This window comes from Carassius auratus, chromosome 25 (assembly GCF_003368295.1).
Source record: "Carassius auratus strain Wakin chromosome 25, ASM336829v1, whole genome shotgun sequence".
In the NCBI taxonomy this organism is placed as follows: Eukaryota; Metazoa; Chordata; class Actinopteri; order Cypriniformes; family Cyprinidae; genus Carassius; species Carassius auratus.
Window position 1 is genome coordinate 20175329 of NC_039267.1, and position 27373 is coordinate 20202701.

General features: G+C 36.3%; 3 protein-coding genes and 1 long non-coding RNA gene across 4 annotated transcripts; 1 reads left to right on the forward strand and 3 right to left on the reverse strand.

The window, feature by feature from the left end:
* Nucleotides 1-260: 260 nt before the first annotated feature.
* On the reverse strand, nt 261-2655 carry LOC113043676 (piggyBac transposable element-derived protein 4-like). The gene is made up of 3 exons (XM_026203190.1): nt 2513-2655; nt 1971-2051; nt 261-1827 (listed from the first exon to the last, which is right to left on the reverse strand). The coding sequence occupies exons 1-3, from the start codon at nt 2653-2655 to the stop codon at nt 261-263; spliced, it is 1791 nt and encodes a 596-aa protein (XP_026058975.1).
* A 1462-nt stretch (nt 2656-4117) lies between these two features.
* Nucleotides 4118-8142, reverse strand: LOC113043840 (uncharacterized). Its single transcript, XR_003275792.1, has 3 exons — nt 8000-8142; nt 7763-7848; nt 4118-4580 (listed from the first exon to the last, which is right to left on the reverse strand). It is a non-coding gene; the product is annotated as an uncharacterized LOC113043840 (long non-coding RNA).
* A 9754-nt stretch (nt 8143-17896) lies between these two features.
* Nucleotides 17897-20449, reverse strand: LOC113043677 (piggyBac transposable element-derived protein 4-like). Its single transcript, XM_026203191.1, has 3 exons — nt 20307-20449; nt 19766-19846; nt 17897-19596 (listed from the first exon to the last, which is right to left on the reverse strand). The coding sequence occupies exons 1-3, from the start codon at nt 20447-20449 to the stop codon at nt 18030-18032; spliced, it is 1791 nt and encodes a 596-aa protein (XP_026058976.1). The 3' UTR covers nt 17897-18029.
* Nucleotides 20450-24694: 4245 nt separating this feature from the next.
* On the forward strand, nt 24695-25128 carry LOC113043816 (histone H2B). Its single transcript, XM_026203414.1, has one exon. It carries the CDS (start codon nt 24709-24711, stop codon nt 25081-25083), a length of 375 nt encoding a protein of 124 aa, XP_026059199.1. The 5' UTR covers nt 24695-24708; the 3' UTR covers nt 25084-25128.
* The last annotated feature ends 2245 nt before the right edge of the window (nt 25129-27373 follow it).

Sequence of the window (27373 nt, forward strand, 5' to 3'; positions counted from 1 at the left end):
ATGACAATGAAAGTAGTCTCTTCTTCTCAAACAAAGCTGAATTTATTTGATCAAAAATACAGTACGATATAAATACATTAATGTGAAGTACTATAAATGCCATATATTTTCAGCAGCCATATATCTAGTCTTCTCTCTGATTATCCTTCAGAAATCAACTCAATTTGTTTCAAAAAGCTGAAAATTATTTCCTCGAGAGAAAAAAAAAAAAAAAAAAAAAAACAATAACCAGGGAAAAACTATGATTTATTTTAACACAATCACAGACTTTTGTGCCATTCCAGGAAACAGTTTCTCTTCAACTGAAGACACAAATAAACGTCACAAGCCTGGCATTTCCAAGGTGTTTGTGACCTCTTTCCATGCACTGCTTTGCAATGCACACAGATCCGGCGACCGACAGTAGCGTTTCTTCTGACGTCTGAAGTCAACTCAGCTCCTGGGATTGGCACATGTTCTGTGCTGGACTGTTTTGGTGCTGCTTTCTGTGACACACCACAGAGCTCTGCAATAAGCTCCTCCATGAACTGATCGTGAGTCATGTTGCCGTGCAGCTCTTTGTGCAATATGAAAGCGTTGTTGGCAGCAATGTCCAAGAAGTGTAGAAAGACTTTTCTGTACCATTTCATGGTTTTGTGTTGTGCAGAGTAGTATTGCAACAGTTGATCGGACAGGTCAACACCCCCCATGTGCTGGCTGTATGCAGTCACAGGTGCAGGACATGGAACAGACTTTGTATGTTGTGCTTTGATGTTTCTTTTCACACGGTCTCCTGTAGAGGCAGCATGTATGGTGGAACAAACAGACACCTCTTGCGTGTCCATCCACTTCACACACACAAGAGGCCCGTCCCGAAACCACCTGATGGATCCCCTGCTGGAGCATCTGCTCAGTGAATTAGCTGCAGTCTTTGGGAAGCCCTTCCTCTGCTCCCTGTACGTCCCACAAGCACCAAACTTCAGAGTAAACAAGTCTGTGAAGAGCTTTGGACTGGTGTAGAAATCGTCCATGTACACATGGTACCCAGAGCCCAAAACTTTACGGTCCAGGAGAGACATCACAGCATCATATGAAAGTCCATGGTCGGCAGGAAAACTATTCTTGCCCGTGTAGATGGAGAAGTCCACAATATATCCATTTGAGGAGTCTGAAAGGTCAAAAAACTTGAAGCCCAACTTTGTCGGCTTGACTTTTGTGCACCGTCTCATTCCTGTCTTTGCTCTGCATGCCACCAATCTCTCCTTCACAGCTAGATTTCTTCTAGGATGATAGAAGGCTTTGCACGCAAGACGAATCGTGTCCATGAGGGGTTTGATCCTGAACAGACGGTCATGTTGGTCTGTGCCCCTCTTTCTGTCGTTTTCCTCGTCTGCGTCTGGGTGACTCATGTGTAGGTTCCAGGAAATGGTGCGGTATCTGTCCCTTGACATAACTGTGGCGGGAAAAGGCAGAGAGAAAGGACTGTCCTGCCGCCAGTAGTCAGTGATGGAGCTCATCTTCAGCACAGACATGTAGAATATCAGTCCGATGTAGCGATACAGCTCATCAACACTGACATCTGTCCATTTGTACTTGTGACCCTTTGACATTGCCCTGGCAGCCTGAGCATTTGTGTTGTGGCACAGGTTTTCCACGGCGCTCTCTGTAAAAAACTGTTTGAAAAGACTCATGGGAGAGTGTGAGTCAGCAGCAGACAACTGTGGTCCTGGTTCCCGAGCAGGCAGGAATCTCAGAGTCTGAGGAACCTGGTCAACATCAGTCTCTGCTTTCCATGAAAGAGTCCTGGCTCTCTTTGCAGCAGACATCTGGTCACTGTCCCTCTCACATCTGTTTAAAACAAAGAAATAAATAATCAAGAGGAGCAATTTACAAATGTGTATCCATTATGTGAACATTTCTACATCAGACAGTAGACTATACAAGCACAATTAAACTGTCAGAGGTAAAATGACGGGTAAATATCCACTTACATGTTAAGATTCTCAACCGAGTTGAAAGCTGAAAGACGCTTGTGTGTCGCCCTTGTGTGATGTGCACTTGAAGGTGTTTTCCTGGAAAATAAAGAAATAGTTTGTAAACATTTTTTTGTCAAAGGTAACATACTATAGTGCATGCATAAGTTATGGTCAATTAACAGATATAGGCCAATAGAGACTGTTTTTTTTGTCTGTTGATGGGGCATCAATATCCATAAAACACTTTCAAAACATCTGCACCTAAGCAACTATTTACAAACATACTTAGTTTCTGCTATAAAGGGCGGTCAACACAAATCAAAAGTTAGATATAGTCTAAACATTGATTTGATCTAATGGTACATTACAAAACGTTCACATTGGTACAACATTTACAGTTAGATATAATGAAGAAAAGGACTATGTATTTCAGTCATGGGCTAACTTACTGATTTTAATCTGGCAATAGGTCTTAAACAGTGTTACAATCATGCCCTAACTAATAATAAGGTATATTTGACTCTAGTTTCTAATCAAAGTCAGAATAAATGACTTACTCTTTAGAAATTGGGTTCTCTGCAGCATCACAGCGCTCCTCGAAATACAGGAGTTCATCATCAAAGTCTTCCTCTTCTTCTGAGGAAAAAGTGTTTTCTTCTTCGCTTTCTGTCACCATCTGGAGAGCTTCCTCATGTGCCATCATGATTAAAAAGTGAACAAGCTGAACTGTACTGCCAGTTTTATAGTAGTGATGAGGGGCGTTAACCATATGACTGCATCATATCATTAGAATATTAATAGAGCTCAGTTCGTGTGTGTGTGTGTGTGTGTGTGTGCAGATCAAGATAAAACATTACAGAGACCCGTCATCAAACTTTGCCTTTTGTAAACATAACTGTATTACTTTTCTTAGATTTTGTATTCTTCTACCCCTTTGCAAGCCTCACAAAGTGTTTTTAAAGACTTTCTTAAACAAATCATATGATGCTGTTTTTAGAGATCATTATTTTGTTTATTTAGTGTAACAGAATATGTTGGCATGCTTTAACCTGTTTAAAATTTTTTTCCAGACATGAAAATATCCAAATAATGTGTCATCAGTAACTCTTTGAAATAATTATAATAATACTATTTTTTTTTTCATTATATTTTTGGAAAAGTGTTTGAAAAATGTGTTTATTGTCTGTGACAATTGGTAATGTGTCTACTGAATTAACATATATTTTTGCAGTCATAAAAATTGTTATATATATCTTAGTTCAGCTATTTTAAACTCTTTTATTACATACTAGGGCTACTATTATGCATTATAAATACATAAATAAATAAACACTATGCAACATTGATAGAAATACTGAGATTTAACATAAACAATTCACCAACACACCATTTCAAAATGGATACTTTTATGTAAAATATAAAATCACGCTTTTATGTTAATGCTTAGAGTATTACAACATCATCAATGTACATTATTTGTAACATCTGCATTTTAATTTTATTGAAATATTTTGTCATTTTATTGTCATTTTCACTAAGAACTGTAATTGGATTTATATACATTCACTCAAAAAAAAAAGTTGTTGAATGAACTTAAAAAAATTTGAGTAAACTTTTCCACGAAATTTAATTACATTTTCCAAACAAAATCGAATTAGTTTGAAACGATTTGTAGTAATCTTGTTGAATAAACTTAAATTCTTTTAGTCAAGATTACAAAAAGAAAATTGGCCATTCCTACTAGATAAAGTTTTGTCATGCCTAATAGAGAAGATTTTGTCAGGTTAACTACTCTGAATTTTGTCAGACCTACTATATATAACAATGCCATATTAACTAGATTCAATTTGGTCATGTCTACCATATCTAACAATGCAATGTCAACTACAAAAAGTTTTGTCCTGCCTACTAGAAAAAAAATTAATCATTAAACTTATCTAACTTGACTCTTCTGTTCTATTAAATTAAAACCTTTTTTAAGGTATACCCATAGTCTACTGTGAAGAAAAAGTGAATGTTAAAGTCACTAAGTTTTGTAAAAATCTGTATTGAAAACTTGAGCACATTTAACCTTGCATGCCTTCTTCAAAGTTCAAAAATGATAATGCAAATAAAACATGAGCATACAAAAGAATAACAGCATTTTATTTTTTATTTTAACATGAGATTCCATGAGTGAGCCAATTAAATGAGGTTGAGAGACTTAATCACCTCTGCTCACCATGCAAAAATGCAGTACAACAATAACACGAGCTTACAAGAAAATAAAACACAGTGTTCACAAAGTGATCCTCAAACACAGCACACCTAACGGAGGAGTTTTGTTTTCAGTGCCCGTGCTTTGGCAGACAATTTACACAAGTCCAGTTCAAGAATCATTTTTTGGAGCATCTTAAAAGTGTAATGGAACTCCTGTGGATGAGTAAGATTTAAAGAGTATATTAGTCCAAGTAGCAGGGCTGTAGCCAATGCTACATTACCTAAACCAGAGAGCACCTCCACATCTTCCAGTACAATGCCGATATCTTCAGGGTCTTCTGTTGCATCAGAAAATTCATGCTTTACAACACAGATCCCCAAAAAGGTCTTCTTGATGTCCGCTTTGTTTCTTGCAGGGTCATCATCCTTTGGGGAAAAAAAATACAAAATTTGTAATTAGCATATAAAAAAAATATACTTGCATAAATTATGCCATTACTATACAGCATGTGATTTTTTTTCTTTTTTTATATGCCATGTTTTTTTTTTTTTTTTTTTTTTATGAAAACTGCAACAGCCATTAAGAAATGTGTACTCAGTAGGGCTGTCAATCAATCAATCAATCAATCAATCACCTTTATTTTTATAGTGCTTTAAACAAAATACATTGCGTCAAAGCACTGAACAACATTCATTTGGAAAACAGTGTGTCAATAATGCAAAATGATAGTTAAAGGCAGTTCATCATTGAATTCAGTTGTCATCTCTGTTCAGTTGAAATAGTGTCTGTTTTTATTTGCAATCAAGTCAATGATATCGCTGTAGATGAAGTGACCCCAACTAAGCAAGCCAGAGGCGACAGCGGCAAGGAACCGAAACTCCATCGGTGACAGAATGGAGAAAACAACCTTGGGAGAAACCAGGCTCAGTTGGGGTCAGTTCTCCTCTGACCAGACGAAACCAGTAGTTCAATTCCAGGCTGCAGCAAAGTCAGGCTGTACGATTGATCGCATGTGATTGTCACGCGTGACTCGTCAGTAAAGCCGTCAGTAAAGCCGGTTCTGTGATTAGCGGTAAATGTCCACCACCTGCTTTCAAATGGAGCTGCACTTAATACACAGAGCCGTAGTTCTCTGACAAGCTACGAAATATCGCGTTCATAACCACTTGCGGTTAATCGTATAGCCCTAGTACTCAGCTTATTTTTTTAGAATTGTGGACCTCAATAAAATAGTTGTAAATCATTTAAATAATAAATAAAGGTACAGTAGTGTAATAAAAATCTATAATGTGACATTGAAAATAGATATTTTTGGAGAGAAACAACCCAATTGTTTTCTGTGAACCACTCGGCTCGTGGCTGTACGAATGTGCTATGGAAGACATTTGAAAACAATGCTATGGCCTTCAGTCACCAGATCACAACCAACCTCAACACCTTTGAGAGACCAGTGTGTTACACTCTAAAGGAAAATAATACAGAAGCTTTGTAAATATCACAATAATGAATAACTATGCTACCTTAAAATCTCTAACGATCACTCAGTGACTGTTTAAATTGGAAATTAAAACAATTTAGATACTTTTTGTGATAAGAAATTAATGACATTAACAAATTAGATTTTTTAAATCCACATTCTCAATTTCAATCAAAATATTTGAGAATGAAGTACATGTACGGAGGGATTCAAGAGCTATACATACTACTTATTTCAAATCAATATTACTTATCTTTAAAAAAAGCTGGGCACAATTTAAACAACCAAAAAGGGTGATAGCACACCCTTCCCCCATTCTGACAACGGTTGGGTTACTGAGCACAAGCTTTTTTTTCCATTTTCTTAAGAACAGTACAGTCCTTGGCACCACCAAGTTGGTCCAATTCTTTGCCAAAATACAGGTTTGTGTATGTTTAATTTAATCTATAAAATCATTAGTCACTTTATTTTCAAACCAACATACATGCAATGCCATTCGCCTAAACTAGTGCCTTGCATAGAATAAATTACTTTATTCCTGAACAAACGGAATGTAATTACTTTGTATGTTAAAGGTATAGTTCTCACAAAAATGAAAATTCGGTCATTAATTATTCCACCTCACATCATTCCAAACCCATAAGACCTTCATTCATCATGGGAACACAAATTAAGATATTTTTGATTGAAATCCAAGAGCTTTCTGACCCTGCATAGACAGCAACACAATTAAAAAGTTCCCAGGACCATAAACATAATAAGGACAATAATAGTCTATTTGACGTGTTCTTGTAGCTTTGCAAAATTACAGTTGAAACACTGAGGTCACATTTAATATCAATGTCCCTGCTGTGTGTCTGGATCTGGGAATTTATTAGTTGGAGGGTACGGAAGCTCTCGGATTTCAATCAAAAATATCTTAATTTGTGTTCGGAAGATGAAAGATGTTATGGGTTTGGAACGACAGAATTTGCATTTTTAGGTGACCTGTCCCTTTACTGTATGTTCTCGGAACTGTATACTGTTTATTTATGGGCAGGTTATGGATTTAGTAACCGCATCTTTCAGCTATGAGCCAATAGCAGGGATGGCAGTCTAAGGTCTTATACCTGAATTAATGTTAAATATAGAATTTGTACTTCTAAAATGTTATACAAATATAAACGTTGGAAGTATTGTGTACATTAAAATAATATAAAATATACTGTATTTAAATTGAAATTAAATAAAATATGTTGGTCGTCCTAGAGATGACCTCTACATCCCTGAATGTTAGTAGAAATTATCATGTCAACTCGATGCGCCCCAGAGACAGATCACCTCCGAAGACCACGTCAACTAGTCAGTCATCGGGATAAGACCATGGAAACTAGACAAGTCCTCTGCACAATCTGATTTTGCTGCAGCCTGGAATTAAACTGGCCTGAATTAAACTGTTTTCATCTAGCCAGAGGAGAACTGGCCCCCCAACTTAGTAAAGTTTCTCTCAAGGTTTTTTTTTGTTAACAATGGAGTTTTGGTTCCTTGCTGCCGTCACCTCTGGCTTGTTAGTTAGTTAGGTTAGTTGGGGATGCTTGACTGATTGCACAGACGCTACTGGAAGAGAGCTGAACTGGATGATGACATCACTGAATAATCAATGAACTGACTTTTAGCTTAAAAAAAACAAAACTGTTTTTTATTGTCCTCTTGCATTATCGACAAAGTATTTTCCTGTTTAATTATGCTGCTTTGACAATTTGTATTGTATAAAGTGCTATATAAATAAAGGAGAACTGACTTGACTATTAAGAACTTTGCTTATCAAACAGGATGATATCACGTAAACCTAAACCAGTGGCTGTGTGGAGTACAAATGTTTAAAGTGAAGTTAACATCAGTCATTTAAATAATATCTTGGCTTTACAATTTACTCAATATTTGAACATTAAAAAATTGACATTAACTCTTTGCCCATCAGCAGTTTTCTTTGAATTTTAAAATATATCAAAAGATAAAGTATATAAGAAAGTGTCTCTGCTTTTAAATTGAACAAACCATTTTATGCGCAGTTCATGTCACTTCTTTTGCACGTCAAATTTGTTATTACTTGTGATAACTGTTTGTAATGAAAGAGAACTCTATACTCACCAAATACTCCATTCACCAGATCCTGTGGATCTTCATTCAGGTGGATGCATAGCCCCTTGAGAATGCACTCTTGCTTGGTCTCCATTCTAAGAAAACAGACAAAAGTTTCAAGTTTCTGATATTTATACATTTGACATAACACCCTCCAATACACATCTCTGACCATTACAGAGCACTACATCAATAGCTTGTATTATAAAGTAATTAAATTAAAAAAAAAATAAGTAATAATACAACCTGAGACATTGGCACCATCACATCCCGAATGCTTTTTCTAAACGCTCCACCCTTTATGGTAAACACTTTCAGCTGATCATCAGAAAACGGATACAGTTGGGACAGGAATTTGGATTGTAAAGTAAGGGTTGTGATCCGACGAAATTCAGCAATTAATCTGAAGACATAAATTACAGAGGTCTTGTTTATGGGCAATTCAGCAAAGAAAAGAAAAAAAGTTTAAAATGCTACAAAGAAAAAAAAAAGTATTTAGTACTGGGTCAGGCTGCCAAATTATTTATGACAAATCATTATTGTCGATTATCCTCTTGATATATTAATCTCAAGTAACAGAATAACATTAATTTACACATAACGTGCAAGCGCTTGGAGAAACATGATGTTATTAGCTGCCTACACAGACATAAGTCGGTCCATAACCATAATCTAGCAAAAGATATGCAAAACTCCACTTACAATTACCAAAGCAGCGAAATTGATCTCGTACTTACGTCGCTAAAACTCTATTTGTTGTTTAAGACGAGGGCCTTCGTGAACGCGGTGAATTCAGTCACGAACAGGTGAACTCAACAAGCGTGACTAATTTAAAGCCTTGGATTGGCTGCTGCGCGCTTTGATTGGCATCTCAAATCGTTTTTACTAGCGATAAACTATATACAGTTGATGAAGAACTAAAATATACATTTGAAACGTTTTTGTCACCCTAACAACAGCTGAATGCAAAGTAAGAATTTAAAATCCTGTGGGACAGTTTGGCCATTTCTAATGATCGGGGGTGTCTTATGGCACTGGTTTTATACATTAATTTATGTTACTGAATATATATTTCTGTTCTCTCTGTTCTGCGAATTTACATGCTAACTTTATTTGATACTTTTCGTAAAAAAGAGAATGATTTAAATATATGACTGCAGTGCTGAGTCCAGAAACCTAACATCAGCTACAAAGGACACACTTAAGAGCTATTTTCATACAATGCTTATAGAAAAATAAATTTCTGGTGCGCAACAAGATGTTAACAAAGCATATTGTAATTAATTTGTTAATTAAATAAGATGGATGGTGATAGATTGAAATGGCCACTTACCCATCTCACATGTGTAGGCAGCTGAAATCCGTCTGCATCCGTTTCAGTTGATGACGTACATCCGGTTAAGACGAACGAAAAATATTCTTGTTCACTCAATTTAAAAAAATCTTGTAAACCTAATTTTTTGAAAATTACATTGTTTTTGTTAAATAAAATTAAGTTGGGACCATTTTTACAAAGAGTTGTGTTGTATGTGCTCATTTTAATTAATTAAATTGAACAAATAGCAAAAATCATTTTTTTGAGTGTTGTTCACTCTTATCCCAGCGGTGGGTTTTAGTTAAATGTGAGCCAAAATCGTCACAATTAAAAGAACCAAAGACTTACTTTACTTCAGTCAGTGTGCATTTAATTTAATACATAAGTTTCACAATTTGAGTTGAATTACTGAAATAAATTAACTTTTCCTCTACAGTCTAATTTATTGAGAAGCACCTGTAAATATCTGGCTGTATACAAGAGAAATTAAACTGTAAGATGTAAAATGAGTGTAAATGTGAACTCGTCAAGACCCTCTTGTAAGACGTGCATGTGAAGGCATTTTCTTAGAAAAGTGTGAATAGTTGATTGTCCAAGGTAACATGCTATAGTGCATGCATAAGTGATGGTCAGTTAACAGATATATAGGCCAATAGAGACACGCTTTGTGTCTGTCGATGGGGCATCAATATCCATAAATCACTTTCTAAACATTTGCACCTAAGCAACTATTTACAAACACATTTAGTTTCCGCTGAAGAAGCAGTCAACATGAATCAAAAGTTCCCCAAAACTAGACCTTTGGGATAAATGTTTGTTCGTATGTTACATTATAAAATATTGACATGGTACGTTAGACAGCTCGATGATGAAGTGACAGACAATATAATATTGTACCTCAGAGAGTGTGATGCTATATCAAAGTCTTGCCTGGTAAGTTTTTAGCTTTTGTCTATGTCATATTTCCATTGATCACTGTTATTTTATGAAATGTGTGGATATATTTACTAATTGTGCTGACTTGGTTTCCATGTGGTTTGTTTTCATCAAGTATTTACATCAGGTCAGCACATACTGTGCTTGTGGCAAGCAGTACAATACACGGTCCTCTGTGGGGACTACCGCTTTTACTGTTGTATTGTCTTTAAGTTTTGAACATTCGCCGGTTCCCTCCTCCTCCTTCCTGGGATTCAGCTCCAGTGCAACACCGTTAAAGGATCAGGGAAGGGGAAATCAGAAAGTGGCAAATGTTCAAACGGAACTTTAATCATATAAAATGAACAAACACAAAATAAAATTAAAACAGCAGCCACTCACGGACGACTTAAATAAAAAAAAAAACACACACACACATACATAAAACATAACGTAAATAGTCCAGGCCTGGCCTTCACTCGTCATGCACTGTCGCCGCTCCTCCTTTTATATACCCGGACCTCCTTCAGTGCAACACGAGACAGGTGCGCCTTGCATGTGAACTTGTTCCCACCGCCTCTTAGCCTTGTCCTGCTTGCCACAGTGCCATGTTTTGTTTGCAAAATTGATTTTTTATTTTTATTTTTTTATTTTGTACATATGAGTATGAGTAAGAGGAGTGAAACTGGGCATCCTTGAAGTCATGGAGGACGATATCTAACATACAAAATAAAGAAATGCCTTAACTACAGCATCATCCAGGAGGAAACGGGTCATGGAGGACCTACCTGACTTTCCTACTGCTTTCATGGTACTCTTTGGACTTCTCTATGCGCTGAACATTGAGTATTCAAAAGGAATAAAATACACATTTGAGGCAGTGCAGAACATCTTTGTGGGATTGGGAGAAAAGTGCACCAACAGAGTTCAGTCCCTGAATAATAAACTACTTACTCTATAGGGAATTTAAGATGCTTTTAGTGTTGGTGGGTACATTTGGCATAATGATGGTGTTTGTTAGGATGTTACTGTATATTGTGTAATGGTGAAATTATTTATTTTTAAGATTTATAGTTTTGATTTCTCTAAAAGTAAAATGCTTATTAGTTTACTTGATATGATATTTTTTATTTCATTTGATAATTAAATGTTTCATTTTAGGTGACTCATTGCTTTGTCAATGGAGGGTCTTTTAAATTTGGAAAGTTTGTGTTCCCCATATGGGTAGCACTTTATTTTACAGTCCTGTTCCTCATGTACATAAAATGTACTTATTATAGTAATTACAATAACTATGTAATAACTATGTACTAACCCTGAACCTACCCCTAAACCTAACCCTACCCCGTGTAGTTACCTTGTATTACCAGAACTTTCTTAGATAAATACACTGTAGGTACACTATTAGTACATGTTAGTACACGTACTGTAAAATAAAGTGCAACCCCCATATGTTCATTGGCAGGGTTTGTAAAAATGTTTTGCAGTGTTGCAAATTACAATTACACAATAGGCCTTCAACAAGAATAAATGTTTTGTTTTTACATTTATTCCCTGTTTTCAGTTTTTGACTTGGGCAATGTTTCCAGTCGTAACAATATTTCTTAGTACCAATTTCCAATAGAATTTTTTTGTTCACTCAACTTTTGATATTAAGTTGAATTGGCTCGACTTAAAAAGGTTTGTTAGAAAACATTTGCACCTATCCACAAAACTAACAATCTTAAATTAACCCAATTAAATATTTAGTGTATGACTAACAACTTAATTTCAGTCAGTATAACTTTTTTTCAAAAGTTGAGTGAACAAGAAAAAGCTTAGGGAAATTACTAACGTACCATGTCAACATTTTATAATGTAACATACGAACAAACATTTATCCCAAAGTTCTAGTTTTGGGGAACTTTTGATTCATGTTGACTGCATCATCAGCGGAAACTAAATGTGTTTGTAAATAGTTGCTTAGGTGCAAATGTTTAGAAAGTGATTCATGGATATTGATGCCCCATCGACAGACACAAAGCGTGTCTCTATTGGCCTATATATCTGTTAACTGACCATCACTTATGCCTGCACTAGAGTATGTTACCTTGGACAATCAACTATTCACACTTTTCACGTCATACAAGAGCACATCTACCTATCTATCTATCTATCTATCTATCTATCTATCTATCTATCTATCTATCTATCTATCTATCTATCTATCTATCTATCTATCTATCTATCTGGGGGATGGTGTTAGCACAGTGGATAAGTAAATGTAATCTATCTATCTATTGAATTGTGGGTTTCTTTATTTTTTTTTACTTACAACATATTGCATGACAATACAAAATAAAAATAATTTGGGAACCATTACAATGAAAGTAGTCTCTTCTTCTCAAACAAAGCTGAATTTATTTGATCAAAAATACAGTACGATATAAATACATTAATGTAGTGAAGTACTATAAATGCCATATATTTTCAGCAGCCATATATCTAGTCTCCTCTCTGATTATCCTTCAGAAATCAACTCAATTTGTTTCAAAAAGCTGAAAATTATTTCCTCGAGAAAAAAAAAAAAAAAAAAAAATAACTAGGGAAAAACTATGATTTATTTTAACACAATCACAGACTTTTGTGCCATTCCAGGAAACAGTTCCTCTTCAACTGAAGACACAAATAAACGTCACAAGCCTGGAATTTCCAAGGTGTTCGTGACCTCTTTCCATGCACTGCTTTGCAATGCACACAGATCCGGCGACCGACAGTAGCGTTTCTTCTGACGTCAGAAGTCAGCTCAGCTCCTGGGATTGGCACATGTTCTGTGCTGGACTGTTTTGGTGCTGCTTTCTGTGACACGCCACAGAGCTCTGCAATAAGCTCCTCCATGAACTCTTTGCGAGTCATGTTGTCGTGCAGCTCTTTGTGCAATATGAGAGCATTGTTGGCGGCAATGTCCAAGAAGTGTAGAAAGACTTTTCTGTACCATTTCATAGTTTTGTGCTGTGCAGCGTAGTATTGCAGAAGCTGATTGGACAGGTCAACACCCCCCATGTGCTGGCTGTATGCAGTCACAGGTGCAGGACATGGAACAGACTTTGTATGTTGTGCTTTGATGTTTCTTTTCACATGGCCTCCTGTAGAGGCAGCATGTATGGTGGAACAAACAGACACCACTTGCGTGTCCATCCACTTCACACACACAAGAGGCCCGTCCTGAAACCACCTGATGGATCCCCTGCTGGAGCATCTGCTCAGTGAATTAGCTGCAGTCTTTGGGAAGCCCTTCCTCTGCTCTCTGTACGCCCCACAAGCACCAAACTTCAGAGTAAACAAGTCTGTGAAGAGCTTTGGACTGGTGTAGAAATCATCCATGTACACATGGTACCCAGAGCCCAAAACTTTACGGTCCAGGAGAGACATCACGGCATCATATGAAAGCCCACGGCCTGCAGGAAAACTATTCTTCCCCGTGTAGATGGAGAAGTCCACAATATATCCATTTGATGAGTCTGAAAGGTCAAAAAACTTGAATCCCAACTTTGTTGGCTTGACTTTTGTGCACCGTCTCATTCCTGTATTTGCTCTGCATGCCACCAATCTCTCCTTCACAGCTAGATTTCTTCTAGGATGATAGAAGGCTTTGCACGCAAGACGAATCGTGTCCATGAGGGGTTTGATCCTGAACAGACGGTCATGTTGGTCTGTGCCCCTCTTTCTGTCGTTTTCCTCGTCTGCGTCTGGGTGACTCATGTGTAGGTTCCAGGAAATGGTGCGGTATCTGTCCCTTGACATAACTGTGGCGGGAAAGGCAGAGAGAAAGGACTGTCCTGCCGCCAGTAGTCAGCGATGGAGCTCATCTTCAGCACAGACATGTAGAATATCAGTCCGATGTAGCGATACAGCTCATCAACACTGACATCTGTCCATTTGTACTTGTGACCCTTTGACATTGCCCTGGCAGCCTGAGCATTTGTGTTGTGGCACAGGTTTTCCACGGCGCTCTCTGTGAAAAACAGTTTGAAAAGACTCATGGGAGAATGTGATTCAGCATCAGACAACTGTGGTCCTGGTTCCCGAGCAGGCAGGAATCTCAGAGTCTGAGGAACCTGGTCAACATCAGTCTCTGCTTTCCATGAAAGAGTCCTGGCTCTCTTTGCAGCAGACATCTGGTCACTGTCCCTCTCACATCTGTTTAAAACAAAGAAAGAAATAAAACTGAGCATGGTGACAACAGGGTCATTAAGAGGAGCAATTTACAAATGTGTATCCGTTATGTAAACATTTCTACATCAGACAGTAGACTATACAAGCACAATTAAACTGTCAGAGGTAAAATGACGGGTAAATATCCACTTACATGTTAAGATTCTCAACTGAGTTGAAAGCTGAGAGATGCTTGTGTGTTGCCCTTGTGTGATGTGCACTTGAAGGCATTTTCCTAGAAAATAAAGAAATAGTTTGTAAATATTTATTGTCAAAGGTAACATACTATAGTGCATGCATAAGTTATGGTCAATTAACAGATATATAGGCCAATAGAGACATCCTTTTTGTCTGTTGATGGGGCATCAATATCCCTAAAACACTTTCAAAACATCTGCACCTAAACAACTATTTACAAACATACTTAGTTTCCGCTATAAAGGGCGGTCAACACAAATCAAAAGTTAGATATAGTCTAAACATTGAATTTATCTAATGTTACATTACAAAACGTTCACATTGGTACAACATTTACAGTTAGATATAATGAAGAAAAGCACTATGTATTTCAGTCATGGGCTAACTTACTGATTTTAATCTGGCAATAGGTCTTAAACAGTGTTACAATCATGCCCTAACTAATAATAAGGTATATTTGACTCTAGTTACTAATCAAAGTCAGAATAAATGACTTACTCTTTAGAAATTGGGTTCTCTTTATCATCAAAGTGCTCCTCGAAATACAGGAGTTTTGATTTGATTTGATTTGCCTTTATTGTCTCCTGACGGAGAAATTTGTTTTGGGCATTCGGGATAACAGATACACACAATATACATATAACACAACATACTTCCCCTACACATAATTTACCACCAACCCACACCCCTTATTTATTCTTATTCAATATTTTAATAGAAAGTGGTACAAATGAAAATTTAAACCTATTCAGTCTACAGTTTGGTAACCTGTACCTTCTACCTGAGGGCATCATCTCATACTCACTGTAAAGGACATGATTCGGATCATTAGTAATTTTTAAACTTTGTTTCCTCACCGCCTCCTCAAAAAGCTCATTAAGAGTGGTCGGTGGCACTCGTCCAATTATTTTTCCCGCCCTTTTAATCAATGTTTGGAGCTGTGATTTTAATTTAACTGACAGGTTACCAAACCAAGCTACCATACCACATCGGACAATAGACTCAATTGCTGCCTTATAAAATAGTAACATAATATCCTTGTCAACACCATGAACTCTTAGTTTCCTTAAGAAATGTAGACGCTGACAAATTCTTGAGGAAACATACTCCACTTGATTTGACCACTGTAACTGTTTGTCTAATTGAATCCCTAAATATTTATATGTTGTTACTTGTTCAATCGGTACTCCTTCAATTATAATAGGGCTTTGATCGGCTAGACCAAGGGTCAAAAATAATTTCTTTGGTTTTATTAACATTAAGGAGCAAGTCTTGCTTATTGCACCACTTAACCATCTCCTCTATCTCCTGTATGTAAACACCAATGTCTGGTTTGTTGTAGAGTAAGCTAAGTATGGCCGTATCATCTGAAAATTTAATAATAAATTTATTCCTACCGATAGTTCTGCATTCATTTTTATATAATATAAAAAGTATGGGCGAACTTACACAGCCCTGAGGGGCACCTGTACTTACACTAATCATATTAGAAAGAGTGGAGTTAACTCTCACCTGCTGCTTCCTTTCTGTCAAGAAAGAGCCATACCATTTAACGATAAAGGGGTTCACTTCCATCTGCTGGAGTCTAATTAACATTATCTGCGGAAGAATACAATTAAATGCAGAAATAAAATCCATAAATAATAAACGAACATAACCTGACGGATTTTCCAAGTGCTTTAAGATGGAATGTACAGTTGTAATTAAAGCATCATCAGTACCCCTGCCATTATTATAGGCAAACTGGTACGGGTCCAAAAGATGCTGTACCTCACTCCTTAACTTACAAACCATTATACGCTCTAATGACTTCATCACTATAGATGTCAACGCTACTGGTCTATAGTCATCATTTTGCTGTGGGCATGATTTTTTGGGCAACGGAATGACAATTGATGTTTTCCAGATAGTTGGAATATTACATGTATCCACAGAAAATTGAAATAAGGGGCACCAAGCCGGAGTTAGTTCATCCGAGAATGTTTTCAAAATAGAAGATGAAATTCCATCAGGTCCACTAGCCTTATTACTATTCAGCTTTTTAAAAACTGCAGTGACATCTTTCGGGTTAATTATTATTCTATCCTTTGTTGGGTCATATGGTATTGACATAGATAGCTCTTTGCAGCAGGTCACATTTGTTTCACAATTCAAGTGAAAACGTTTATAAAATATGTTAAGATCATTAGCCTTATTCAAGTCATTCATCATGAGTTCATCATCAAAGTCTTCCTCTTCTCTTGAGGGAAAAGTACTTTCTTCTTCGCTGTCTGTCATCATCTGGAGAGCTTCCTCGTGTGCCATCATGATTAGAAAGTGAACAAGCTGAACTGTACTGCCAGTTTTATAGTAGTGATGAGGGGCGTTAACCATATGACTGCATCATACCATTCGCATATGAATAGAGCTCTGTTCTGTGTGTGTGTGTGTGTATGTGTGTGCAGATCAAGATAGATATGTAGTCAATCATTTACATAAAAGTTTTAGAGCATTTATCAAGCAGAATTTTTCAAGCTTGTTGGAACATAAATGTAAACTTAAATATACATTTAAATATAATAAATACAACTTTATAAATAAAAATCAATTAAACAGAAAACTATAGATAATAGATGATATTCACTTAAATTCAGATTCTGGCAAATTATCAATGCTTGTACTACAAGGCTTCAGTGCTGCGTTTGACACTGTCTATCATAACATACTTCTACAGAGACTGGAAAACTGGGTCTGGCTTTGTGGGATGGTACTCAGATGTTTCAGGTCATACTTAGAAGGGAGAGGTTATGTGAGTTTAGGAGAGCATAAGTCTAAGTGGATGTCTATTTCATGCGGAGTTCCACAAGGCTCAATTCTTGCACCGCTCTTGTTTAGCCTGTATACGCTCCCACTAAGTCAAATAATGAGAAACTAAATGTATTTGTAAATAGTTGCTTGAGTGCAAATGTTTAGAAAGTGATTTATGGATATTGATGCCCCATCAACAGACACAAAGCGTGTCTCTATTGGCCTATATATCTGTTAACTGACCATCACTTATGCATGCACTATAGTATGTTACCTTGGAAAATCAACTGTTCACACTTTTCTAAGAAAATGCCTTCACGTGGATGTCATACAACAGCATGCATCTATCTATCTATCTATCTATCTATCTATCTATCTATCTATCTATCTATCTATCTATCTATCTATCTATCTATCTATCTATCTATCTATCTATCTATCTATCTATCTATCTATCTATCTATCTATCTATCTATCTATCTATCTACCTGGGGGATGGTGTTAGCACAGTGGATAAGTAAATGTAATCTATCTATCTATTGAATTGTGGGTTTCTTTATTTTATTTTACTTACAACATATTGCATGACAATACAAAATAAAAATAATTTAGGAACCATGACAATGAAAGTAGTCTCTTCTTCTCAAACAAAGCTAAATTTATTTGATCAAAAATACAGTACGATATAAATACATTAATGTAGTGAAGTACTATAAATGCCATATATTTTCAGCAGCCATATATCTAGTCTCCTCTCTGATTATCCTTCAGAAATCAACTCAATTTGTTTCAAAAAGCTGAAAATTATTTCCACAAAAAAAAAGAAAAAAAAATAACCAGGAAAACCTATGATTTATTTTAACACAATCACAGACTTGTGTGCCATTCCAGGAAACAGTTTCTCTTCAACTGAAGACACAAATAAACGTCACAAGCCTGGCATTTCCAAGGTGTTTGTGACCTCTTTCCATGCACTGCTTTGCAATGTACACAGATCCGGCGACCGACAGTAGCGTTTCTTCTGACGTCTGAAGTCAACTCAGCTCCTGGGATTGGCACATGTTCTGTGCTGGACTGTTTTGGTGCTGCTTTCTGTGACACGCCACAGAGCTCTGCAATAAGCTCCTCCATGAACTCTTTGCGAGTCATGTTGTCGTGCAGCTCTTTGTGCAATATGAAAGCATTGTTGGCGGCAATGTCCAAGAAGTGTAGAAAGACTTTTCTGTACCATTTCATGGTTTTGTGCTGTGCAGCGTAGTATTGCAGAAGCTGATTGGACAGGTCAACACCCCCCATGTGCTGGCTGTATGCAGTCACAGGTGCAGGACATGGAACAGACTTTGTATGTTGTGCTTTGATGTTTCTTTTCACACGGTCTCCTGTATAGGCAGCATGTATGGTGGAACAAACAGACACCACTTGCGTGTCCATCCACTTCACACACACAAGAGGCCCGTCCCGAATCCACCTGATGGATCCCCTGCTGGAGCTTCTGCTCAGTGAATTAGCTGCAGTCTTTGGGAAGCCCTTCCTCTGCTCCCTGTACGTCCCACAAGCACCAAACTTCAGAGCAAACAAGTCGGTGAAGAGCTTTGGACTGGTGTAGAAATCATCCATGAACACATGGTACCCAGAGCCCAAAACTTTACGATCCAGGAGAGACATCACAGCATCATATGAAAGCCCATGGTCGGCAGGAAAACTATTCTTCCCCGTGTAGATGGAGAAGTCCACAATATATCCATTTGATGAGTCTGAAAGGTCAAAAAACTTGAATCCCAACTTTGTCGGCTTGACTTTTGTGCACCGTCTCATTCCTGTCTTTGCTCTGCATGCCACCAATCTCTCCTTCACAGCTAGATTTCTTCTAGGATGATAGAAGGCTTTGCACGCAAGACGAATAATGTCCATGAGGGGTTTGATCCTGAACAGACGGTCATGTTGGTCTGTGCCCCTCTTTCTGTCGTTTTCCTCGTCTGCGTCTGGGTGACTCATGTGTACATTCCAGGAAATGGTGCGGTATCTGTCCCTTGACATAACTGTGGCGGGGAAAGGCAGAGAGAAAGGACTGTCCTGCCGCCAGTAGTCAGTGATGGAGCTCATCTTCAGCACAGACATGTAGAATATCAGTCCAATGTAACGATACAGCTCATCAACACCGACATCTGTCCATTTGTACTTGTGACCCTTTGCCATTGCCCTGGCAGCCTGAGCATTTGTGTTGTGGCACAGGTTTTCCACGGCGCTCTCTGTGAAAAACAGTTTGAAAAGACTCATGGGAGAGTGTGAGTCAGCAGCAGACAACTGTGGTCCTGGTTCCCGAGCAGGCAGGAATCTCAGAGTCTGAGGAACCTGGTCAACATCAGTCTCTGCTTTCCATGAAAGAGTCCTGGCTCTCTTTGCAGCAGACATCTGGTCACTGTCCCTCTCACATCTGTTTAAAACAAAGAAAGAAATAAAAGGGAGCATGGTGACAACAGGGTCATTAAGAGGAGCAATTTACCAATGTGTATCCATTATGTGAACATTTCTACATCAGACAGTAGACTATACAAGCACAATTAAACTGTGAGAGGTAAAATGACGGGTAAATATCCACTTACATGTTAAGATTCTCAACCGAGTTGAAAGCTGAAAGACGCTTGTGTGTCGCCCTTGTGTGATGTGCACTTGCAGGCATTTTCCTAGAAAATAAAGAAATAGTTTGTAAACATTTTTTTGTCAAAGGTAACGTACTATAGTGCATGCATAAGTTATGGTCAATTAACAGATATAGGCCAATAGAGACATCCTTTTTGTCTGTTGATGGGGCATCAATATCCATAAAACACTTTCAAAACATCTGCACCTAAGCAACTATTTACAAACATACTTAGTTTCCGCTATAAAGGGCGGTCAACACAAATCAAAAGTTAGATATAGTCTAAACATTGAATTTATCTAATGGTACATTACAAAACATTCACATTGGTACAACATTTACAGTTAGATATAATGAAGAAAAGGACTATGTATTTCAGTCATGGACTAACTTACTGATTTTAATCTGGCAATAGGTCTTAAACAGTGTTACAATCATGCCCTAACTAATAATAAGGTATATTTGACTCTAGTTACTAATCAAAGTCAGAATAAGTGACTTACTCTTTAGAAATTGGGTTCTCTGCAGCATCACAGCGCTCCTCGAAATACAGGAGTTCATCATCAAAGTCTTCCTCTTCTTCTGAGGGAAAAGTGCTTTCTTCTTCGCTTTCTGTCATCATCTGGAGAGCTTCCTCATGTGCCATCATGATTAAAAAGTGAACAAGCTGAACTGTACTGCCAGTTTTATAGTAGTGATGAGGGGCGTTAACCATATGACTGCATCATATCATTAGCATATGAATAGAGCTCAGTTCGTGTGTGTGTGTGTGTGTGTGTGTGTGCAGATCAAGATAAAACATTACAGAGACCCGTCATCAAACTTTGCCTTTTGTAAACATAACTGTATTACTTTTCTTAGATTTTGTATTCTTCTACCCTTTGCAATCCTCACAAAGTGTTTTCTTAAAGACTTTCTTAAACAAATCATATGATGCTGTTTTTAAAGATCATTATTTTGTTTATTTAGTGTAACAGAATATGTTGGCATGCTTTAACCTGTTTAATCCCAATTTTTTTCCAGACATGAAAATATCCAAATAATGTGTCATCAGTAACTCTTTGAAATAATTATAATAATACTATTTGTTTTTTGTTTTTGTTTTTCTATTTGTACATTATTTGTAACATCTGCATTTTAATTTTAGTGAAATATTTTGTCATTGCATCATTTTATTGTCATTTTCACTAAGAACTGTAATTGGATTTATATACACTGTTCACTCTTATCCCAGCGGTCACTTATTGTGGGTTTTAGTTAAATGTGAGCCAAAATCGTCACAATTAAAAGAACCAAAGACTTACATTACTTCAGTCCGTGTGCCTTTAATTTAATACATAAGTTTCACAATTTGAGTTGAATTATTGAAATAAATTAACTTTTCCTCTACAGTCTAATTTATTGAGAAGCACCTGTAAATATCTGGCTGTATACAAGAGAAATTAAACTCTGAGATGTAAAATGAGTGTAAATGTGAACTCGTTAAGAGCCTCTTTGTATGACGTGCACGTGAAGGCATTTTCTTAGAAAAGTGTGAATAGTTGATTTTCCAAGGTAACATACTATAGTGCAGGCATAAGTGATGGTCAATTAACAGATATATAGGCCAATAGAGACACCTTTGTGTCTGTTGATGGGGCATCAATATCCATAAAACACTTTCTAAACATTTGCACCTAAGCAACTATTTACAAACACATTTAGTTTCCGCTGAAGAAGCAGTCAACATGAATCAAAAGTTACCCAAAACTAGACCTTTGGGATAAATGTTTGTTGGTATGTTATAAAATGTTGACATGGTACGTTAGACAGCTCGATGATGAAGTGACAATATAATATTGTATGTACTAGAGAACGACCGATATGTGTTTTTCTATAGCCGATGCCGATGTTCAGAGGTCAGGGTCAGTCGATGGCTGATATGCGCTGCCAATTTTTAGGGCCGATATCTTGAAGTTTTCCCCTTGATTTGCATGCTAAAATGTCACACTGATAATAAGTGGATGCACAACATTTAAGACTCATCATCATTTATTGAGCACTGACTTGAACCATCTCTCAAATCTTAATTTTGTGCACTGCTCGATATTAAAATAAAATAATGTATCAAAAGATAAACAAACAAATCAATAAACTGACCAAGTATTAAATATATAAAACAGGTAATATATATATGTATATATATACACAGTCAATCATTTACATAAAAGTTTTAGAGAATTTTTCAAGCTTGTTGGAACGTAAATGTAAACTGAAATATACATGTAAATAAAATCTATATATATATATATATATATATATATATATATATATATATATATATATATATATATATATATATATAATATAATAATAATTATATATATAATAATTGTAGTGCTGCAAACACACTAGCAACCAGTAACATTTGTGTTTGGTATAAATGACACAGAACATCTAAAGTGCATTTAATTTCAAACTTCTATCGCAGTCTGATCATTATTAAGATAAAGTACAGTCAACCAAACATATAAAAGGTTACACTCGTAAGTTTAAATATACCGTAGTATACCGGTCCACTCTGCTGTTAAGCCAAGGACGTTTTTGCTCATGTGAAGAGGATGATGAAAAAAAAAAATAAATAAATAAATAAAATATATATATGTTTCATTTTTTTAGAAAAAAAAATATAAGTTTAGTTTTTTAAATGCATAGAATGCAATGCATGCATCAAACATAAACATTTAATTATTACCCATTGTTTCTCTGTCTGTACTTGTACTGTAAATAATGATAATAAAGTTGATAGATGAATTAAGTGCATTTAAGTGCCATTCAGTTGGGGTTTTAAATAAAGCATTTTCTGAGATGCACATTAAACATTAAACACATAAAACATTAATTTAATTTATCATTTAATTATTGAAAATTAACTTCACTTTTTGGTAAACAAAGGGGATTTACTGTATATATATATATATATATATATATATATATATATATATATATATATATATATATATATATATATATATATATATATATATATATATATATATATATATATATATATATATATATATATATATATATATATATATATATATATATACAGTACAGACCAAAAGTTTGGACACACCTTCTCATTCAAAGAGTTTTCTTTATTTTCATGACTATGAAAATTGTAGATTCACACTGAAGGCATCAAAACTATGAATTAACACATGTGGAATTATATATGGAATTATATACATAACAAAAAAGTGTGAAACAACTGAAAATATGTCATATTTTAGGTTCTTCAAAGTAGCCACCTTTTGCTTTGATTACTGCTTTGCACACTCTTGGCATTCTCTTGATGAGCTTCAAGAGGTAGTCACCTGAAATGGTCTTCCAACAGTCTTGAAGGAGTTCCCTCCTGAGAGGTGCTTAGCACTTGTTGGCCCTTTTGCCTTCTGTCTGTGGTCCAGCTCACCCCTAAACCATCTGGATTGGGTTCAGGTCCGGTGACTGTGGAGGCCAGGTCATCTGGTGCAGCACCCCATCACTCTCCTTCTTGGTCAAATAGCCCTTGATGCCTTCAGTGTGACTACAATTTTCATAGTCATGAAAATAAAGAAAACTCTATGAATGAGAAGGTGTGTGGTCTGTACTATATATATATATATATATATATATATATATATATATATATATATATATATATATATATATATGTTTTGTTTTTTTATAGTATATCCCCTTTGTTTACCAAAAAGTTAAGTTAATTTTCAATAATTAAAAGATAAATTAAATTAGTGTTTTATGTGTTTAATGTTTAATGTGCATCCCAGAAACTGAATAGCACTTAATTCATCTATCAACTTTATTATCATTATTTACAGTACAAGTACAGACAGAGAAACAATGGGTAATAATTAAATTTTATTTTTGATGTATGCATTGCATTCTATGCATAAAAAAAAAAAAAAAAATATATATATATATATATATATATATATATATATATATATATATATATATATATATATATATATATATATATACATATATATATATATATATATATATATTTATAAAAAAGGAAACTTTGTTGTTAATTTTAAGAGACACAGGAGTCTTATTTTCTCTGGCATAATTAAAATTGCACTTTAAAGCAAAAACACATTTTATCTGATTACTCAATGGAATTTTTGGTAGAATACTCGATTACTAAAATATTCGATAGCTACAGCCCTAGTCACAATAGTGACCGCTGGGATAACAGTGAACTTAGGGACACAATATAAATCCAATTACAGTTCTTAGTGAAAAATGGACAAAAATGTTGCAATGACAAAATATTGCAATGTTACAAATAATTTAAGATATTAACCCTATAATGTGATCAAACAGTTTAAAATAGCTGGGTGGAGATATATAATATTTTGTATGACTGCAGAAATATGTTAATTTGTCCCACAATTGTGACCAACCATAAAACACAATGGGTTGCCAATAACACATAATTTCGATATGTTCATGATTAAACAAGTTAATATTAAATTAAAGCCGTGTTAATTTAATGTGCAAAACAATGAAAACTAACATTTTTATTCTTTCTTAATGCGCGTGTGTTTATCACAGACATCTTGAGCGGGAAAGTGATACAAAGAACTTAGAAGTGTATGTGGGAGGAGACTGGAAGCAGTCAGATTTAGAAGGCTGTGATTGGTTGATGTTACTGTCTAGCCCGCCGAGTTCTAACCAATGAAATATGTTCCTTTCATTCATTGTGCGAATTCATTGCTGCTATTCCCCGATTGGGTCAAAAGACCCAATCGGGGAATAGCAGCTACCCCTCTTAAATTAGCATGAGCATTCAATAAATCCCCAGTCCATGCTCTTTAACACTTAATTGTGTTGGTCTACTCATCGTGAACTAACATGCCTGAACCAGCGAAGTCCGCTCCCAAGAAGGGCTCCAAGAAAGCCGTCACTAAGACCGCCGCTAAAGGAGGAAAGAAGCGCAGAAAGTCCAGGAAGGAGAGCTACGCTATCTACGTGTACAAAGTGCTGAAGCAGGTTCATCCTGACACCGGCATCTCTTCGAAGGCGATGGGGATCATGAACTCTTTCGTCAACGATATCTTCGAGCGCATCGCCGGTGAGTCGTCTCGTCTCGCTCACTACAACAAGCGCTCCACCATCACCTCGAGAGAGATCCAGACCGCCGTGCGTCTGCTGCTGCCCGGAGAGCTGGCCAAACACGCCGTGTCTGAGGGCACCAAGGCCGTCACCAAGTACACCAGCTCCAAGTAGATCTCCGATCCGCCTCCGAGACACAAAGGCTCTTTTAAGAGCCACCCATCTTATCACTTAAAGAGTTTGGCGTACTAATTTTTGGTTTTGCTAGAGTTTTGTTTATCTAGTGGGTAAACCCGTTATTACACGTAGCAGCCTTATAGTAACTATCTTTGAAAATTAAGTGACTTCAATATCTAGGGTTTGCGCTCTTATTTGTAGGTGTATGTGATTCTGATTTTAATGCTTTTTGGGTATTTAAGAGTACTTTGTTTCAGTAAATAGAATCTAAAACACACACATTCTAAATGTCGATTGATTGTGCTAAACGTCAGTGTAGATAACCGGAGAAATTCAAATATTACCTTCTATATGTTTACAGGGTTTATAATATCACTTCAAATCCAAATAAGATATACACTGATATTATTACCCTAAATGTTACCTGAGCCAGTGGATTCGAAACTTGCGTATGTTTGGGTCCGGTGAATGAATTAAATACACTAATGTTCCCTACTGTTCACGAAATAAAAGTTGAACTCATGGTGTGTATACACAGTCACATAATGTATTTTTATCTTACCAAATATGTGAATGTACAAATTACTTATTTCTCGAAAATGTTTGCATTATTAATTTATTTTTTCTATTATTTTATTTACCTCATGAGACATAGACTGCGATTTATCTTCAGAAGTATCACAGTAAAAAAAATACGTGACTAATTTTAATATCTGTTTAATCTGATAATTAATGCAAAAGAATAACAATATACATGGCTGCTCATAGACAGATAATGATTTATGCTGCAGAGCTTTCACAAAACAAATAAACCGATAAAAACACACACGAATGCAAACAGCGATCTTTAATTTAAGGCAAACCTACCATAATTATATTACGTTTAATTGTACAGTTAGTTATAAATTATGTAATCAAATAAAGTTAATAAAACATGCTTTATGTTAGTGCATGAACAGCTCTCTCGCCACCTTCAATGCACGACTTAGGTGCCCTTGAGCAAGGCATCGAACCCCCAACTGCTCCCCGGGCGCCGCAGCATAAATGGCTGCCCACTGCTCCGGGTGTGTGCTCACAGTGTGTGTGTGTGTGTTCACTGCTCTGTGTGTGTGCATTTCGGATGGGTTAAATGCAGAGCACAAATTCTGAGTATGGGTCACCATACTTGGCTGAATGTCACTTCACTTTCACTGCGTCTTGTTTGACAGTCAGAAACATTGATCTTAAATAACAGGCAGAACAAAACCAGCTCTTCGAAAATGAAAAGTATTGCATATTTGAGAGGGTTGTGTTTGAAAGAAGAAATCCCTGTGGACCTGACCCGATGCTGATCGTCATATAATCAACAGAAGAATAAAGTAATCTCCGCGATGTATCTTGATGAATTTCCACACACAGGTACGCAAAATGTAGGGAGGATCTTTCCCCATGTTTTTGATATACCACTATCGGCTGTTAAATTTGAAAATAATTAATTTTATACATCTAGCCAAGTTTCGTATGTAAGTTTCCCTTACTGTCAATGCGATCGTTGCAAGACCGGAAATAAGTATGCACACACCCGCGTATGATCGCGTCGCTGAAGCTCACCGGCGCCATCTTGTGCACCTAGCCGATTGAAATTAGGTCTGCAAAGGTTTAATTATGTAGTATACAGGTGCTGGTCATGTAATTAGAATATCATCAAAATGTAAATTTACTTCACTAATTCTAATCAAAAATAAAAACTTGTATATTCACTCATTACACACAGACTGATACATTTAAGATGTTTATTTTAATTTTTATGATTATAACTGACAACTAATGAAACTCTCAAATTCAGCACCTCAGAAAATTAGAATAAAACCTAAAACCAATACAAAGAAACGATTTTTAGAAATCTCGGCCAACTAAAAAGTATGAAAATGAAAAGTATGAGCAATACACCTGTCAACACTTGGTTTGGGCTCCTTTTGTCTGAATTACTGCAGCTATGCAGGGTGGCATGGAGTCGATCAGTCTGTGGCACTGCTCGGGGTGCGTTTCCCAAAAGCATAGTTGATAATCTGTTAGCAACTTAGTTGGTTGGCAATGGGAAGTTGTATTGCAACCAACAAATATGCTTTTGGGAAACGCACCCCAGGTGTTATGAGAGCCCAGGTTACTCTGATAGTGGCCTTCAGCTCTTCTGCATTATTGGGTCTGGCATATCACATCTTCCTCTTCACAATACCCCAGAGATTTTCTATAGGGTTAAGGTCAGGTGAGTTTGATGGCCAATTAAGAACAGGGATACCATGGTCCT

Coding starts and splice junctions, on each gene's coding strand:
- LOC113043816 (XM_026203414.1), top strand. CDS start 24,709: ATGCCTGAACCAGCGAAGTCCGCTCCCAAGAAGGGCTCCAAGAAAGCC.
- LOC113043676 (XM_026203190.1), bottom strand. CDS start 2,655: ATGGCACATGAGGAAGCTCTCCAGATGGTGACAGAAAGCGAAGAAGAA. Junction 2,052..2,512: donor GAGAACCCAATTTCTAAAGA/GTAAGTCATTTA, acceptor TTTATTTTCCAG/GAAAACACCTTCAAGTGCAC. Junction 1,828..1,970: donor TCGGTTGAGAATCTTAACAT/GTAAGTGGATAT, acceptor TGTTTTAAACAG/ATGTGAGAGGGACAGTGACC.
- LOC113043677 (XM_026203191.1), bottom strand. CDS start 20,449: ATGGCACATGAGGAAGCTCTCCAGATGATGACAGAAAGCGAAGAAGAA. Junction 19,847..20,306: donor GAGAACCCAATTTCTAAAGA/GTAAGTCACTTA, acceptor TTTATTTTCTAG/GAAAATGCCTGCAAGTGCAC. Junction 19,597..19,765: donor TCGGTTGAGAATCTTAACAT/GTAAGTGGATAT, acceptor TGTTTTAAACAG/ATGTGAGAGGGACAGTGACC.